Source organism: Tachypleus tridentatus, chromosome 8 (assembly GCF_004210375.1).
Source record: "Tachypleus tridentatus isolate NWPU-2018 chromosome 8, ASM421037v1, whole genome shotgun sequence".
Taxonomy (NCBI): domain Eukaryota; kingdom Metazoa; phylum Arthropoda; class Merostomata; order Xiphosura; family Limulidae; genus Tachypleus; species Tachypleus tridentatus.
The window spans coordinates 97,491,543-97,508,392 of record NC_134832.1 but is presented as its reverse complement, the minus strand read 5'-3'; the positions used below and the strand labels follow the sequence as shown (position 1 = coordinate 97,508,392).

General features: G+C 33.2%; 1 protein-coding gene across 1 annotated transcript in view; it reads left to right on the top strand.

The window, feature by feature from the left end:
• Positions 1-16,850, top strand: part of LOC143223016 (echinoderm microtubule-associated protein-like CG42247) — a 67,838-nt gene that overhangs the window by 9,944 nt on the left and 41,044 nt on the right. The window contains exons 2-6 of the mRNA XM_076450369.1: positions 1,726-1,924; positions 10,261-10,414; positions 15,880-16,029; positions 16,322-16,391; positions 16,604-16,708. Of these exons, the coding sequence (XP_076306484.1) occupies positions 1,726-1,924; positions 10,261-10,414; positions 15,880-16,029; positions 16,322-16,391; positions 16,604-16,708 (678 nt within the window). The remainder of the gene's footprint in view (positions 1-1,725; positions 1,925-10,260; positions 10,415-15,879; positions 16,030-16,321; positions 16,392-16,603; positions 16,709-16,850) is intronic.

The window sequence follows — 16,850 nt, the reverse complement described above, 5'->3', positions numbered from 1 at the left end:
TAAGCTGAATTTCTCTAGCGTTAACTAATTTTGAAGCAAAAAACGTCTAAACACAAAGGAAAACTAAGTAAAAGCAATAGTTATTGAAAGGAAAGACAACCAAAGTGACTAATTCACCTCACTTTTAGATGGGTGTTTCGAAAGAGATCTGTGTCTAACTTCTTATTAACTGGCTTTCTATCCCAGACTTAGAAAGCACAGTATTATAAACCAAATTATATAGTGCCATCCCTAACATATGTTGCTTGTGTCGTTGTTCTTCATTCCAATAAAAGAACCGAGAAAATCTATTATCATTGTAGTATCACCTAAAGGTTACTGTCTACCACCATCTTCGTGGTGCGTTCCGCCATATATATCCACAGTAACATTTGCCATGAGAAAGCATCTGTGATACCAGAGGGGAATGGCTAAAAACTACATGCAGCTTGAGTGAAAGTGACATATCGACGTTTTATAATTAGTGTTCTAGCTGGAAACTTGTATGTTCGGAAATGTTTTGATATTCTTGGTGAACATGAAATCTCCATGTGAATAAATTAAAATACACACAAAACACTAACTATGTACTAAGTATAGTATAGTAAGAAATTACAGGCTTTTCACCACTTTTTATACATGAAAATAAGTAATGATGATTTCTTGGTCAAATTCGAAGATAAAGGTTACTGGAAGTTATCAAGACCATATTCAGCGAATTCAAACTGTAATTTATTTTCATAATATTCTTATGCTCTTAAAATACTCAAAAACAAAGCACATGCTATGTTCATGAAAGACTGGTATATTTTTATAGTGACAATAATATTAGAGTTCTATATTCTAAAGCCCTTCTCTGAATATGTTAAATAATTTATAAACTTTGTAATGTGATCTTTAAACTTACTGCTCACAGACATTTTAATTTTTCCAACATGTCAGCACAGTGTTAGGATATATTATTGAAGAAATTGACCCCAATGAGCCAGTAGTAAGTTTATGGATTTAAGACTAAAATACAGTGTTTTGATTCTCCTGTGTGAGCAGAAGGTAGTGATTTTATTGTGTAGAGGTTTCTGCTAAACCCAAAAAAATTATAAAATATTTGATCATTTTCAGCTGTTGCAAATGTTTATATGTTTATTAGTGCACCTTGTTTCTTTTAGTTTTAATAGAGAAATAAGCATATTCTTTTATAAGATTTTCATCATATCAGAAGGTTTATTTTTTAAAACCCTTTTGATTATCCAGAAATATCCATATATTTATTTTTACTTAACTTTTGATACATTTTAACATGTCTTCATGTTTACTTCTCTAAGATTTTATTGTCTTCAAATGTCTGTGGGATCGGATATGGCCTGGGGATTACGGTGTTCAATTTGCAATCTACGTGATTTCGAATCTCACCACCAAATATATTCGTTGTTATAGTCTTGGGAGCGCTATAATTTGATTATCAGTTACATCATTTGATTAGAGATACCCAAGAATTAGCAGTGGGTGGTGTTGACTAGTTGTCTTCCCTCTGGTCTGTCACTTCTAAATTATGGAGGTTTAGCGCAGATTCCATTCGAGTTTTACACTAACTTCAACAAGCGATCAAAATGGCCCACAACCTAGTTACTTAACAAAAGTTTTAAATATTTTCGGCAGGCATATGGTTTTATATTTTCCAGTGGTTTTGATATCTTTTGACAGATATACAGGGTTTTTGTTCACAAAAATGGTGATCATTCTCAACAGGTAAGAAGTTTCTCGCAGCTAAAAAAAGATTATAGAGACATTGAAACATTTTATTTGGACAACGGAGACACACGGATACGTCCTGTTAGCAAAGTCATCAAAAGTTCAAAATCAGTCGAATCTCTGGAGGCTCTTCCTAGAATACGGTCAACAAAAAGTGTTCGGCTACTTCGCTACGACAGTGTTCCTGATCTGGATGGTGAGTTTTAAATTTTTTTATACTAATAAAAAATACAGTCTTAGAATCCAAACTAAACAATCGAATAAATAATTTTGTTATGGCATAATTATTATGCTACACCCTAAATTACAACGTAAATTTTATTGAGATAACTGGTAAAATGTTTGTTATTACTCTTAATCTGTTAAAAGTTACAGGGCATTCAAGAAATATATATATTATAAACAAATTCAAGGGTTTCTTCATAACACAACTGTTTTTTGGTTTCTTGAATCATTTTGCCGCCAGACGTCAAACATGAAACTGACTCTGACCACATAATTTTAACAGAAAACTCTTGACAACTCCTTACTCTTTGTCTCATTAACACAAAAGACGTCCATATATATATATATGATGATTACCTGCTTAATTTCCATCTGTGTACTTACAGTTTTGGTACTAACGATTAACTTAAATAGTAGACAGTTTTTTAATGGATGTGCATCGTTCGTTTATACAATCAGAATTTGATTGCTTTACATTTTTTTATTTTTGTTGAAAACAAAATAAAACGTTTTAAGTACATTTCAATAAATAGTTCTAGGGTTAAAAGTATATAATGATAAACTTTGTTGAGGGCTTGTATTGAAAAGAACTTAAGAATATGAAGTATGTTACTTAGAGAACAGATTTTATCCCCAACTATAGTTGTGAAACAAAGAGAATGGAAAATAATCATAAAATCTGACAAAGCTTGAGGTTTCTTTTGAATTATCATGTTATTCTTTCAAGCCATTGTAACAAGCATTCCTATAGTTCAAGGTTCCCCCTTTCTAGTGGATCAACTGTAGTCTTGAAAGATTTTAACTCTAAAGTTCGGTGTTCAATCTCTGTAGTGCGTGTACATCACAGCCTCGTTGTGTGTTTGGAAAATAATGCATTCGTTCTGGAGATGCAAGTTATTGAAAACTTATCAAGATATTAAAACCTTTTCAACAGAAATTCTGTTCCAATTTTAAACAAAACATGCTCAGCCGACAACAGCAACTCGTGTCAAAGAATATATATATGTAGGAGAATTTACTTTCTATTAATTCGCCTTTAAAGAAAAAAGGTAGAACAACTAAACTTTATCCATGTGAGAAATAATCACTTTGCCTTAGTTTTACTGAGATCATGAAACCTCTTATCAGTCGTAGCAAACGCTAGCAAGTAAAACACTTTACTTGTAACAGGACTTTCGAAACATAACATTTAAAACGAGTTCCTTGTTTTGTAGTATAGACATGAATTCACGAAAATTGTTACACGCGTGCTACATTAGGTTAAAAATGCTAAAAGACACGAACAGGAAAAATTTTACCTCTTCATTAAACACCACTATTTTTTTCAGAGGCTTCAAGGAAAGCAGCAACATTATCGCAATCTAACTCATTAAGACTCTTGGGTGTGCTACTTTTATTATTTACATTTACCTTCCATATCTACCGCTGAGCGTTGCAGGGAGATACTGTTACCATTCCCAAGTTAGCTGAGAGGCCTAAGTCAGTTAAGGTTGCGTTTATTCACAGTCTCACTTACCCCATCAATCTTTCCTCTCGTGGGTCGCCCTTTGCATCTTGTTATTTTCATATTGATGGGCAACATTCTCACTATGTGGCCAAACCATTTAATTCTATCTTTCTCAATATATTCGCTGATTAGGGCTGTTTCCTCCTAACCTTCATATTTCTCATCTTCTCTGTGGTTATATTTGCAGTTTTCCGTAAATATCTCATCTCGCAAGTGATAATGTTTCATTCTTATTTGTTTGGTTATTGCTAAAAGTCCAGGTTTTACATTCGTAATATGGAGTTGGTACAAAGATTGTGGTTATTAATTTGCACTTTATTTCTACTTGGGTATTTGGGTGTTCGAAAATAAATATTAGCTGGCAGTTCACATAGTTAGCGTTTTGTATTCTTGTTCGATTTCTCTATTCTTACGTAGTTGGTAATTCCCAAAATCAGCTGAACACAGAAAGTTCTATGAGATGCAGATCATCACGTGTTTAATTAGATTTCTATATTCCCACAAAATAGCGAAGCAAACAGCATTAAAATACTAACATTGTGGTTTCTTACCACAAACAATTCTTCTCAGGATTGCTTTGAAGAAAACATCATATCAGTAACAAAAAGCTTAACAATAAAACGTAGGAAAAAATTATCATTTAAACTTAGAAATACTAACCGTAACAGCGATTAATAAATATTATTAAAACCCTTTATCGTTGGCCTGTTTTTTCCTTTAAATTTTAAATATGGCTGTATTATTTTCTATTTCTAGCAGCAGCACTGCAAGGCACCAATGATGAACAGAACACAAACAAATTTTGTTCAGTTAGGTCAGACTTATCTCTTTTGGATCATACGAAAAGAGAGCAAGTAAAAAAGCGTGGATATTAAAGATAAAAATATTTTTTTGAATTAAAAACTGGAAAGAAATACAATATAAGAATCCATTCCAAGCGGAAACTAAAACCGTTACTTCTAGGCCTGAAGAATAATTAATAATATGTTCAGTGTGTGTTTAATGTATAAAATGTACTTACTAAAACTATATAGAGCATGAGATACAGTGAAGTACAATTTTTTACTAAAATAAAGAAAAGGGTTTAAAACTGTTTGAACAATCCTTCCAGAATAAAATAAAAATTCTAATTTTACAAAAAGAAACTTTTCTTTGTAGAAAAAAGTAATGAACTATCAGGAAGAGCATAACAAACAAGACAATGTTATTTGTTAAAATGAGTTGCTTGTTTTGCTGTTACATCCATTTATTTATTTTTTCTATAGGGAAAAGCTTTGTTCGTTAAATTACAGTGTATATGTATATACATGATATATGGCAAGGAGTGACTTGTAAATTACCATTACAATCGTTGCATGCACATAAATGTCCTCACATTATTTTCCAATGAGAGCTCTAATTTTACCCCGTGTTATTTTATTACATGCAACTACAAACAGTAAATTAATCTACTTATGAGAATCAAATTACTGAGAGAAATTAGCTAGATGGCATTCAATCAAAATCACGTGACGTTCCCTTACTTTGGTTACCAATAGCAACAAGTTTGAAACACTACTTTTAGGGTTGACTTTGACTTCTTATCTCACATTTCACAACAAACAATTTTGTGTCATTAGCAGATGACTATGAGATTCCATAATTTTAAGCATTTCAGTACTAGTACTGGATAATGAAGGATTTTTATCATGCAACTTATGTTTAACATACTGCAACTTGCAAAATGAATTAGGTGCATAAAGAGTAGTTTGGAACAGGTAAACAATAGATTGTAACAAGATATCACACTAAATAATAATCCAAACCAATTGAAACCTGTTTGATTACCTGTTTGAAAACGTTTCGTTACACATTTGACTCCCTCTTATAGAAGATAAGTTTGAGTCTCAAGCGACCTCTACCTCTTGGTTCTTTTGTGACATTCCTGTAATCTTACTCTTCCTTGTCAAATATCCCTAGAGACTTTACTACCAATCTGCTTGACTTGCATTACTAATTGCTGAAAACTTCTATGTGCTTATAATAATATCGTAATCTTGTAAGCTCAGACAGTTGGCTAATCTTGAACATAAATAGACTAATCATTCATCGTACTCTGATGTGAAAACGCAATTTACTTCATTACCGTCTTCTGTAACAGTCGATATTTAATCTATACTTTATTCTTGGACAAGCTGGAATCCCTGGTACTGCATAAGGTGACAGAATTCTTAAGCTAAGTCTTTCTTATCTATATACTTCTATAAACATTCCTTTTAGTATTGGTGTTTATTTTGGTCAATTCAACAAACTGCTTATTCCTAACTGGCGGGATAGCGGTAAGCCTTCTGGTTCACAGTGTTAAAATCAGGAGTTTGATTCCCCTCGGTAGACACATCATATAGTCATAAGTGTCTTTGCTATAACAAAACACACACGCACACCCCTAATTGTATACAACTTTGGTAAAACTCATCCATTGTTCCTCATTCTAACTTAAAGAATAGATGAAATATATCTTGGTTACTACTTGAACTTATCATGTGAAACGTACCCTAAATAAATCACTCTGAGCAGACTCTATTTACTCTTCTATTTTTCTTCAGGTAAATCCTTGGTAGAAACAATAAAACATTTTACTTCTGTTAATTATTCTTGTCATACCTTTGATGTTCATACTAAAGTTATCCTATAATAGTTCATTACCTTTTCTTCACTATGTGACTCTCACGTACCAGTATTTTTTTTTGAAATATCATCATATGTAAATAGAATCTTAGCTTTCATCATTATACTTTTCCTTTAATTTACCTTAGAATGTTACTTTTATCACTATTTTACAATATAATAACATTTTATAATTGGAAATTCTGGTTCTATTTGTTTTGTCAGCCAGAAAACTAGTAATAGTAAGCAGACAAGTCATAACGACAAATAAATATTGAAACTTTTTGGAGTGATATTCTCTTTCATCCATTCCTTTAACAGGTGTCTGAACTTTACCGCTGTCTCTAAATCACGTTGTAATAGACACATTAGCTCTAGAGGAATATGGTTATCATGTTGTAGTAGACACGTTAGCTCGATATAATGGTTATCATGTGATCCTAAAAAGTGTGCTTTTGTTCCTGAACAGAATCATCTACATCTGTAATGAAAAACTAAATATCAATATTTGTTGTTGAATAAATGCTCCAAAAACGCAGTGGACTGTTTTAGTCACACCCTACTTAGATAATACTTCATAGGCGATTAAGAAAAAAAATTATTAAACATTGATATCCATAAGTTCAGTTAAAACGTTTGTTTAAAGCAGAGTCTAAAGGAAAAGAGCTGTTTAACTTTAAGGATAAACACCATAAGTTGAATACCGTGCTAGTGGTATATGACTTCACGTGTTTGAAGTGCAAAAAGGGATATATTGGATCAATTACTAAAAGTCTCCCCAGTCGAATAAAAGAATCCCGTTACGCTTTAACTTGCAAAACCAGCAGTTTTACAGCTGCTATATAAATGAATCTAAGGTTGTGCCAACCTCCAGCCATGTCAGCTTCATTCTATATTCTAGGAGAAAATTCCACAGAATATCTTATCACTAGCCTAAGAAAAACAACTCTTAACTAATAGATGAGTGCTTTACGTGTTGCATCCTTAATTGTGAGAATGTAAAGAAAAATAACATAGCATAAATTTTGGTTGTTGAATTCATTTCAAATAGCCCACGATTCTGTGCAGAGCCCAAAAATTATCTTCAATAACTGTCAGAAAGTTTCCTAAACAAATTACTAAGTGTTTCACCATGTCCTGCTGCAAATTTTAACTGGGTCATGCATAGATAATATACAAGGATTCTTTTGTAATGTAGATCTTCAAGGTCTTTAATTTGATTCTTGTGAAACAAAATTGACGTAGTGCACTTTTAAACAACGATCGGTACAAACAAACGTTTCTCAAGGTATACAATTACAATAAGTCTCTTACATGTTTATTATTTGTTTTGCATTAGCTAAAGTAAATAAGCCTCTCTCAAAACATTAAATTGTTGCGTTATGGGTTGAATGGTTCAGGGTTCGTAACGTTGCTAAACACGCTTGAGGTCTTTAGTTGTTGATACAATGTAAAAGTGATGGTCGCTTTCGATATTTGATATAAATAACCAGGTAAGGCTCTTTGGGCAGTGGATGTTACTGACTTAATATCTTTCTGATGATTACTAGTTCAAAAGTAGAGATGAGTAAAACCTGGATTCTGGGGTTCTCTGACCTGACTGTTTAGCTCATTTGCGTATAAATTGTTGTCTATGTGAAAACTGCAATTTATTTCAATCTTAACATGGATATGAATATTGATGTAAGGGCAAGAACTCTTTTGTATACTTTAAATAAAAGTCGAGACGCACAACCTTCTGAGTTCATTATTTTGTTCTTTAACTTTATATTAAAAACGCTTAGACCACTCGTGTGATTATTAGCAGGTTTACTGTCATCTATACACCGCTGGCCAAAATCTTAAGGTTAATGAACAATAAAGACAAAATATGCATTTTGCGTTGTTAGACTCAACCAATTATTTGAGTAGAACTTTGAAAGATGAAAATAAGAAAGGGGAAAATAAAAATAAAAAACTTTTGTAGCATTTAATAGGGAAAATGTGTATATGACAAAGTACCTCATTACCACCACGAGAGTAGTCAAAAAGTTGTTAGAAAGTTTAAAAAATAATACTCCACTCAAAAATCTGTGGTTCTCTACCTTTATTCATAAATATACAGATTTAAATGCGTTATATTAAAACAATTTTTATATGAAATATCAGAAAATCTCATGACAAATACAGCCGTTATAAAGTAGCGATGAAAAGAAATGTATCAGATCTATATCGCGACATTGTTGGTCAGTTCGTAGTTGGAGCGATGTCTTCAAAAATATAATCATTTTGAGAATGGTATGTAAGAAAACTTTCCTAAATAAAATATCCTTACATTAAAATCACATAAATCAATTATTTATAATATTCAAGAGGTAATATATCTTAAAGTTAATGGGACTGAACACAAATGAATATTAATGAGCTTGGGGTATCAGGACCATCCTAAAACAGACATGTAACAAGTCTCACTACGGCCATGGTGAGCAAAGTGCACGTGTCGTGACAGATGAAAATTGAGAAACACAAAAATCGGTGGCAAAATTCGTCTATACTATATGTGCTCTCGACAATAAAAACAGTATGATTCAGAAAGATAATCATCTGGAAAAGTGACAGAAATCTCATGTACACAAATTACTTTCATATTATGTCCATCAATAATCAGATATGTCAAGCAGCTGGTGAATAAGACGAATATCCATGTCATTCCATAAGATGTATTAACTGAAGAGTTTACGGATTTTTTCGTGCGTTCAGATTGTTAAAACTAATAGTGGGAAATCGTTATTGTCGTAAATGATATAAATTATGGAAAGACTGCATTGAACCAGTTACCTGTTTCTAATATAGTTAGCCAAACCCATATCAAGACGTTTACAATCTGTTATAGTCAAATAAATTAGTTGTAAGTTACTATTATAAACAGACTAGCCTTTCGTTTGTTTTAAATAAATTTGAGCCTTATTCTTTCATTTTTTATAGTTTAATTAAAATGATCCAATAATGAATTATAATGGATTTGAAGCCTAAAACATATTGTACCATTTAATTAAAAAAGGATTTACAAGCTCTTTATTCATATTCTAATTATATCTGTACCGGGGTTCCATGTTAGTACAGCGGTAAGTCAACGGTTCGATTCCCATCGTTGGGTTCAGCAGATAGCCCCGTGTGGCTTTGCATTAAGAAAACACACATTTGTAGGAAAAAACGCATTCCTAATTGCATCAAATAATTAATAAGAGTATAACTTTTTCTCAAAGTAATGTTTTCTGTAAAATCAGTTACTACTTTATTCATTTACTTTTGAGAACAATACGTTTTTGACCCAAACCTAAAGAATATGACATTGGAAAATGCCCAGGTCAAAGGTAATCTATCTTAACAACAGAAAAAAACAGCTTAATATTATTTCTGTCTAGTATTATATAAACAATTAAAAACAAGGGATAAAAAAACAATAAAATACATTTCTCGCCTTTATCGTTCTGCTGTGTTTAAAGTGTATGGGATACTTCATTTTGGCCTTTTATTGTTTTGAAATGTTACCAAATAGCGAGGTTTAAATTTTAAAATCGAACTTCATGTTCAGAAATCCTACCAAAATTTTAAACAAGATGAATTATCTAATGCCGAAGAACTAAATAAAGCCTGCGTTAAACATCATTGGGAAAATAGGGTTAATATTTTATTATGATAAAGAAACATCATTTGTAATACAACTAGGAAAAGATAAGTAATTATAACTTGGCCCGGCATGGCCAGGTGGTTAAGGCACCCGACTCGTAATCTGAGGGTCGCGGGTTTGAATCCCCGTCGCACCATACCTGTTCGCCCTTTCAGCCGTAGGAGCGTTATAATATGATAGTCAATTCCACTATTCGGTGGTAAAAGAGTAGCCCAAGAGTTAGCGGTAGATGGTGATGACTAGTTGCTCTCCCTCTAGTCTTATACTGATAAATTAGGAACGGCTAGCGCAGGTAGCCCTCGAATAGATTTGCACGAAGTTCAAAACCAACAAACAATTATAACTTATTGAAGATAGTGGGGATCTCAGATTACAGACAATTTGCTACTCGTGAGTGCTTAAAGATTTCAATGATTATATTATTTATTCTTTTGTGTTTTTTATTCATCTAATACCGATTATTTGATATTGAATGTTCTTGCAGAGAATAAGTGGGACAAAGGTGACTTCACTAAGAATGGAGTCGCTAAGCCTATAAGGAGGAAAATAAACGGAATAAAGACAGACAGTCAAGAATTATCACGATGGAGTCCACCAAACTACAGTCGTCCTGAGAAAGAACTGAAACTGGAATGGGCGTATCCTTTCACGAATTATAGAATTATCTTTATCCAATAGAAGGTGTCTTCCAGTAATGTTATTATTTAACGTTAACATAGTTTAATAAAATATCAGTGTAAAAAATTACAACTACCTTTCTGGCATGTCTAATTAAAGACTTTTTTTCAATTGTCATATACAAATAATAACATCCATTACTAACAGTTACACTCCCACAGTGACACAGTGATAGGTTTGCGGACGTACAATGCTAGAATCCGGCTTTTGATACCCGTGGTGGGCAGAGCACAGACAGCTCATTGTGTTGCTTTGTGCTTAAGTTCAAACAATTGACAGTTACAGGTTCTTTGATGTACATTAAACGTTCAAATTTATAATTGCTGTGATTTCAGTTTGTATGATCTTCTCATAAGAAATGAAAAATGAAATCTTGTAATTATTTTGAAACTTGTGATCAAGTGTCGCTTTTAACAAAAACAAATAAATAATAAATAATTTTAAGCGGGATTAAAAAATAACTATGTATGCTGGTTTAAAACTAACCCTTACAGTCTTGTTGTACTTTAATGACAAATTAGGCCCGAATTATTTCTATAATTTGCATGTGAGGTGGCACATCACATCAGGGCTCATAATAATTTTAAACATTTCATCATAAATTAGCACGCAATAATATCTGCACAAAAACTAACGTTCATAATAGCACACTTCAGTTAAATTTGCGTTCTAGGAGACTGCCGGAAAAATTACAACACAAATAATCTTCATGGAAATTATTTTAATAATACTTTCGTGCTTTCTCCTCCATACAAGTATTGTGCAATGTATTTGTTATAATTTTTTTATGTATTCAAACAAATCTCAAAGAGTGCATTAAGATTCACCATAACAGGGTTATGAAAATATAAATAAAATTCCCTTAGGAACAACAGTCTCTTCTTTAAACGGATCACCGCGAAACATAAACAAATATTGTTGACAAGTGATCAGTTTTCGGATCTCAGTTCCAGTCACGGTGTAAAAAACACACAAAGATTATTTGTTTAATAATTGATAGAATTTTCGTAAGTCGCTCATAGCACGAAAGAGGGTATTAACAACTGAACAAAATAATAGCAGTTTTCATGTACTGTAAACATTAATCGTATTTTAAACAGCTGGCACATACATATCATGTTAGTCACTAACAGTTCACATGGCCGTTTAGTATTTACTGTAAAAAAATTGATGCAACAGAAACAGGTTCATAAGTGAATGTGCAATATAAAATAATAATAATGATTTCTGTATTTTTCTGCTACAGGGTTAGAAAATAAAGCACGAGTTAAAACACTAGAGACTGGTTATGAATGTATTGTTTCTCTTCTTGATGACGAGAAACCCACTTGAAATAAAAATGTATCTCAGAACGGCTGGTGTGGGTATTAACACTTTTATTGATAAGGAGAGAACAAAGTTTCGACTTTCCTAGGTCAACTTCAGGTTAAAGATTTTCGCTGATGTCGAGAACATATGGTGTGCAGCAGTATAAGGTTTTGTAGTTTGTTGTATCTTGGGATGTATTGTTGTTTGTTTGTTGGTCTAGGTGTGTGCGTATAATTTTTTCTACGGTAGAAAAAAACATATATTAAGTAGGGAGATAAAAATAAACAAACGCAAAATCAAAGAAGCCCTACTTATACAATAACTAAAACTAAAATTAAACCAACATAAAGAAATACATTTATATCTGTACTAATCAATAACCTAGCATCTACCTGCCACGCCCCCTACAATCCCATACTCGTTTATACTCTCGTTCCTAAGACGTGTGTCCGGCAATGGTCATTTTCAAACTCTCTTTCATAACCTGAATATAACCTAGAAAGGTTGAAACGTTGTTCTCTCCTTATCAATAAAAGTGTTAATACCCATACCAGCCGTTCAGAAATACAAATGTGTTGTTTATAAATAACGTATAGGTCGAGAAGTTTGTGTGCGTAATAAGAAAAAACATTTTATATTAAAACAGAAAAAATCAAAAGATATTTTCATTATACAGGGTGTTCGTAAAGTCACTGTGCACTTATATATACTCTTCAAAAAAATAAACGCAAAAGGCAAAATTTGAGACAAATTGTTAACAAGTTTATTCCGGGTAGTTCTGTATGACATGTGTGAAACTTTGCACATTCACTGCTGAACATCCAAAGTCTGCAAAGACGAATTCTACGCTCACTAGTTGAAGTTTTACGTCACTCAACGTCAATAACGAGTATGCCCCTCGTGAGCATCAATAACTGCTTGGCATCTCCTGCCCATGGAAGCGATGAGATGACGAATCACATCCTGTGGAATGGCTGTCCACTCAGCCTGCAAATCTGCTGCAAGCTGAGGTAGAGTCTGCGGTTGAGGTTGTCGCCGTCGCAGACGTCGGTCCAACTCGTCCCAAAGATGTTCGATGGGGTTTAAATCTGGTGATCTGGAGGGCCAGGGAAGAACGTTGATGTTGTGGTGTCTCAAGAAGACAGTGGTGAGTCGGGCTGTGTGAAGACGGGCGTTGTCATGTTGAAAAACGTCGTTGACGTTCATCATGATGGGTTGCATATGGGGCCTAGGAATCTCGTCGACGGTTGCGTACGGTCTAATCAGAAATCCTACGCAGCCCTGGTATGGTTGAGGCAGTAGACGTCGCAGTGGTGGTCCTATCCCGAAGGTGACGTAACCGGATGTAGCGATCTTGTGCGGGCGTGGACACACGAGGTCTGCCAGATCGTGGACGGTCACAAGTTGATCCATGTTGTTGGTGACGATTCCATAGCCTTGTGATGGTGCTTGGGTGGACATTCACAGCTGTGGCAACATCTGATCGAGATTCGCCTGCTTCCAAGTGACCAATGGCGTTGTTGCGTTGTGCTTCAGTCAGTCTTGGCGTAACTGTATTGCGTGTCGGTGGCTTAACACTGAGCTATGGAAACCGAGAACCCGTCACTTTTATAGGGATTTTGCACATGTTGCACTTGCAGAACATGCAGATCTCTCAAACAAATTTATTGGACACGAATGCGTTTTGGCGAAAAATCCGTTGTTTTCCTCGGTTTTCAAAGTGCACAACTTTTATTGTCATTTTGGTCTGACAATCAGTGCCTTAACACGTGTAACATCACATATTTTGAGCTTGTAACGTTATTACATATATTTCTCTTTAAAATAAAAAAAAATATCCCTTTTGTGTTTCTTTTTTTGAAGAGTATATTTATTAACAGACATGTTTCAATACAGAATACAGGAGGTAAATATGAATGACAATAATAAATACTGTTGAAAGTGACCCCAGTGGGCATCAATACAGGCCTGGATCCTTCTTATTTTCTTTCTAAACACCGCTATCAGTTGCTGGTTTGAAATAGACTGAATGAATGCTGTTATCGCTGCTTTCAAAACTGCACAGTGACTTTCTGAACAACCTGTATTTGTCAATATGGAATTTTATAACAAATGAAAGTTGGCGTTCATTATTTGAAATTTTATTTGGTGTTACATAAAAATGTTGTACATTTCGACAACTAAATGTTTTACCAAATAACTAAATATTTTTTTACAGTTGTCGTTTGATTTTAAGAGCAAAGCCATGCAATGAGCTCATTGTCCTGTGTCCATATCGTGTATGTAAAATCAATCTTTAGAATTATAAACACTCAGACTTATCGCTAACCAACCGGTGACGTTTTACTGAAAAGATAAGTCGTAACTTATTTAGTTTGCTGAATGAAGCGCTCGATATTTCAGACTTACATTAGCAAATGAAGGAAAATCTTGCTTTCATGTTGGCCAGTCTGAATGAGTTCAGCCCTATATTATCAGCGTAAAGAATGTGTATAATTCGAGTTTGTTGTAACATTTATGTACTTAAAGCAATTTATTTTGTAACGTTGTTTTTCGAAATAAATACTTATCAAAAATAACGTACTTGAACTATATATATTCGTCAAGGTTAAAACACGTATGCAACTTGTATATCTTTGTGTAATCTAGAAATATAAATATGACAATAAAATATCATTATTATAGCTTCTGAGCGCTAAATCCCCCAGCGGGACATTGGTAATTTTATGTACTTACAACATTAAAACCCAAGACTCAATTTCCCTTGATTGGCAGGGTGCGTATAGCCCATTGTGTAGTACTGCGTTATAACAAACAAACTAATTAAGTTCTAAATACAAAATACGGAATCGTAGTTTAAGCATAATCTAAAATAGCAATTTGTTGTTAAGAATGGATCTAAATAGTGGGTTAGTTCCACTGTGGCCACTGAAGGTATCAAAACTTGATTTATACTATTATATAGACCTCAAAGTAACCATTATTTCTAACTAAAAGCAAGCAAAATGGAATAATATATTAAAATTTCATAACCAATGATGTTTAATGTGATGATTTTGAAGAATATTCTTTTATTTAAGCAATTAGTTTCAGAAATGCTGGGTGAATTTAAACTGTATACCATTCAAGTACTGGTGCCAACAATGAGAGATCATTGATTTTATGTAACAGTCTCACGAACTTTTCCTGCAAATTTTGGTTGTTTTCCAGGTTAAGTAAAACTTAATAATAATAAATCAGGAAACTTGATAGATCCGTACCAACTAAGTTATGGTGCTTGTGTGAAGACTAGCTATATTTGAAACTACGATATATAGGCTTTAGAACAAACTTTAATACAGTGCAAATAAGGAATAAGTTTTAATTGGTTTCAGCATTGTTACTTGTGACAAAGTAGTGTAATCTTCAACCTTTCATTGAAAAAAACATTTATGGCACTTTTATTCTAAGTGAGGAAAAGAACTTATCTTAATAGTTTATGTAAAGTTCTTGCTCAAGTTACATGGCACCCATCACGTAATCTGTACAGAATTTTAAGAAATTTTCCAAACATGGCCTAATAGTTAGTGTGCCTGGTTCAGGGTTTGAGACGTGATGCCGTTCAATATACTCTACACATAAAGGTGTAGGAGTGTCATGAAAGTGATAGTCAGTCACTATTTGCATCAAAGACCCTCATGGCGGTGTGTGCTGCTAGGTGGCTGCCTTTCCTCGAAACAGTAGATTAAAATTAAGGATAACTGCTTATATCCTTATTATAACACACGAACGTATGACGCGTCGATTAGGTTTAAAATATACAATCTATCTACTGCAATAATGAAAAATAAACAGTAATGTACGAAACCGACAGACAAGTAGTTTCACCAAGTAACATTTCTGTGGTTAAAAGCCTGCCACTAAAACGAAAACAGGAGATCTTGTTGTTTTAAAACGTTTCTGTAGATTAAGGTCATTTAGTAAGAATGGGTGTTTGAACACAAAACACTTAGAGAAGAGTAGATTTATTATTTTATGTTTTATCGAAGTTTTCATATCTTTTTCGCAATTTAGAAAATTGTTGTCGAGTGTTTAGTACCTTGATCTCATAAACTTCCTTAACAATGATGATATTCAGACATGGGATTCGTTCACAAGAAGGAATTGGTAACTTGCATCTGCTACCGTCTCATGAATTATTGTATCCAGTAGCAACTGTAGCTGTTATCTATGATAAACAGAACAACCGCCAACGTCACTTTACCAATCACACTGAAGACATCCAATGGTTTGTGCCAATCACACTGAAGACATCCAATGGTTTTTGGATGTTTTTCTGTTATTGTTAATTTAAATATATTGATATATATATATATATATATACCATATTTGAACGTTTGTAAAATATAGTATTATCTTTCAAATGCCATAGAAATTGTAAATAATTTAAAGCATATAACATACAGGTCCTAAACATATAAATGCATTAAAAAAATCGGAAAACATGCTCTTTATATTTTGTTTATATTATATTCATGGTATTAGACATGAAATAACTGTTTTCTTTTCTTAATGTTTAGTATAACAGTTCATAATGAATATGAAATTATTGCCACTGGTCAAGGGGCAGGACCAACCAATGCATCGCAGGTAATAAGTAATTTTGACGAAACCATTTTTATAAAAACGCATCAATTTTAATCAGTTAAGTTACATTTTTTCGTTATTCCTTTGAATTAGCTATTACCTCTAAGTAACTGAGTATTACAAGTTAATAACCAACAATCCCATCGCTGCATAACCAACAGTATTAAAACTGTAAAGCTAAGTGTTAAAGTTGTTATATGATGGTTTGGTTCCAGGCCCACGTATTAATCTGGAGAGCCGACAGCTTGCAAACAATAGCGGAGTTGGGAAACGGTCAAATAGACTCTTCTGGACTTTTGGACTTGGCTTTTTCCCCGGAGGTAGACTTATCCTTTCAGCTATAGAAAATATTGAATTTCTTGCACAGAAAATGTTTATGATAATTAGAAAGTATTTAAGATAACTAACTGATAATATTATAAAATACTATAACGATATAACAAATTATCACTCAAACGTTTT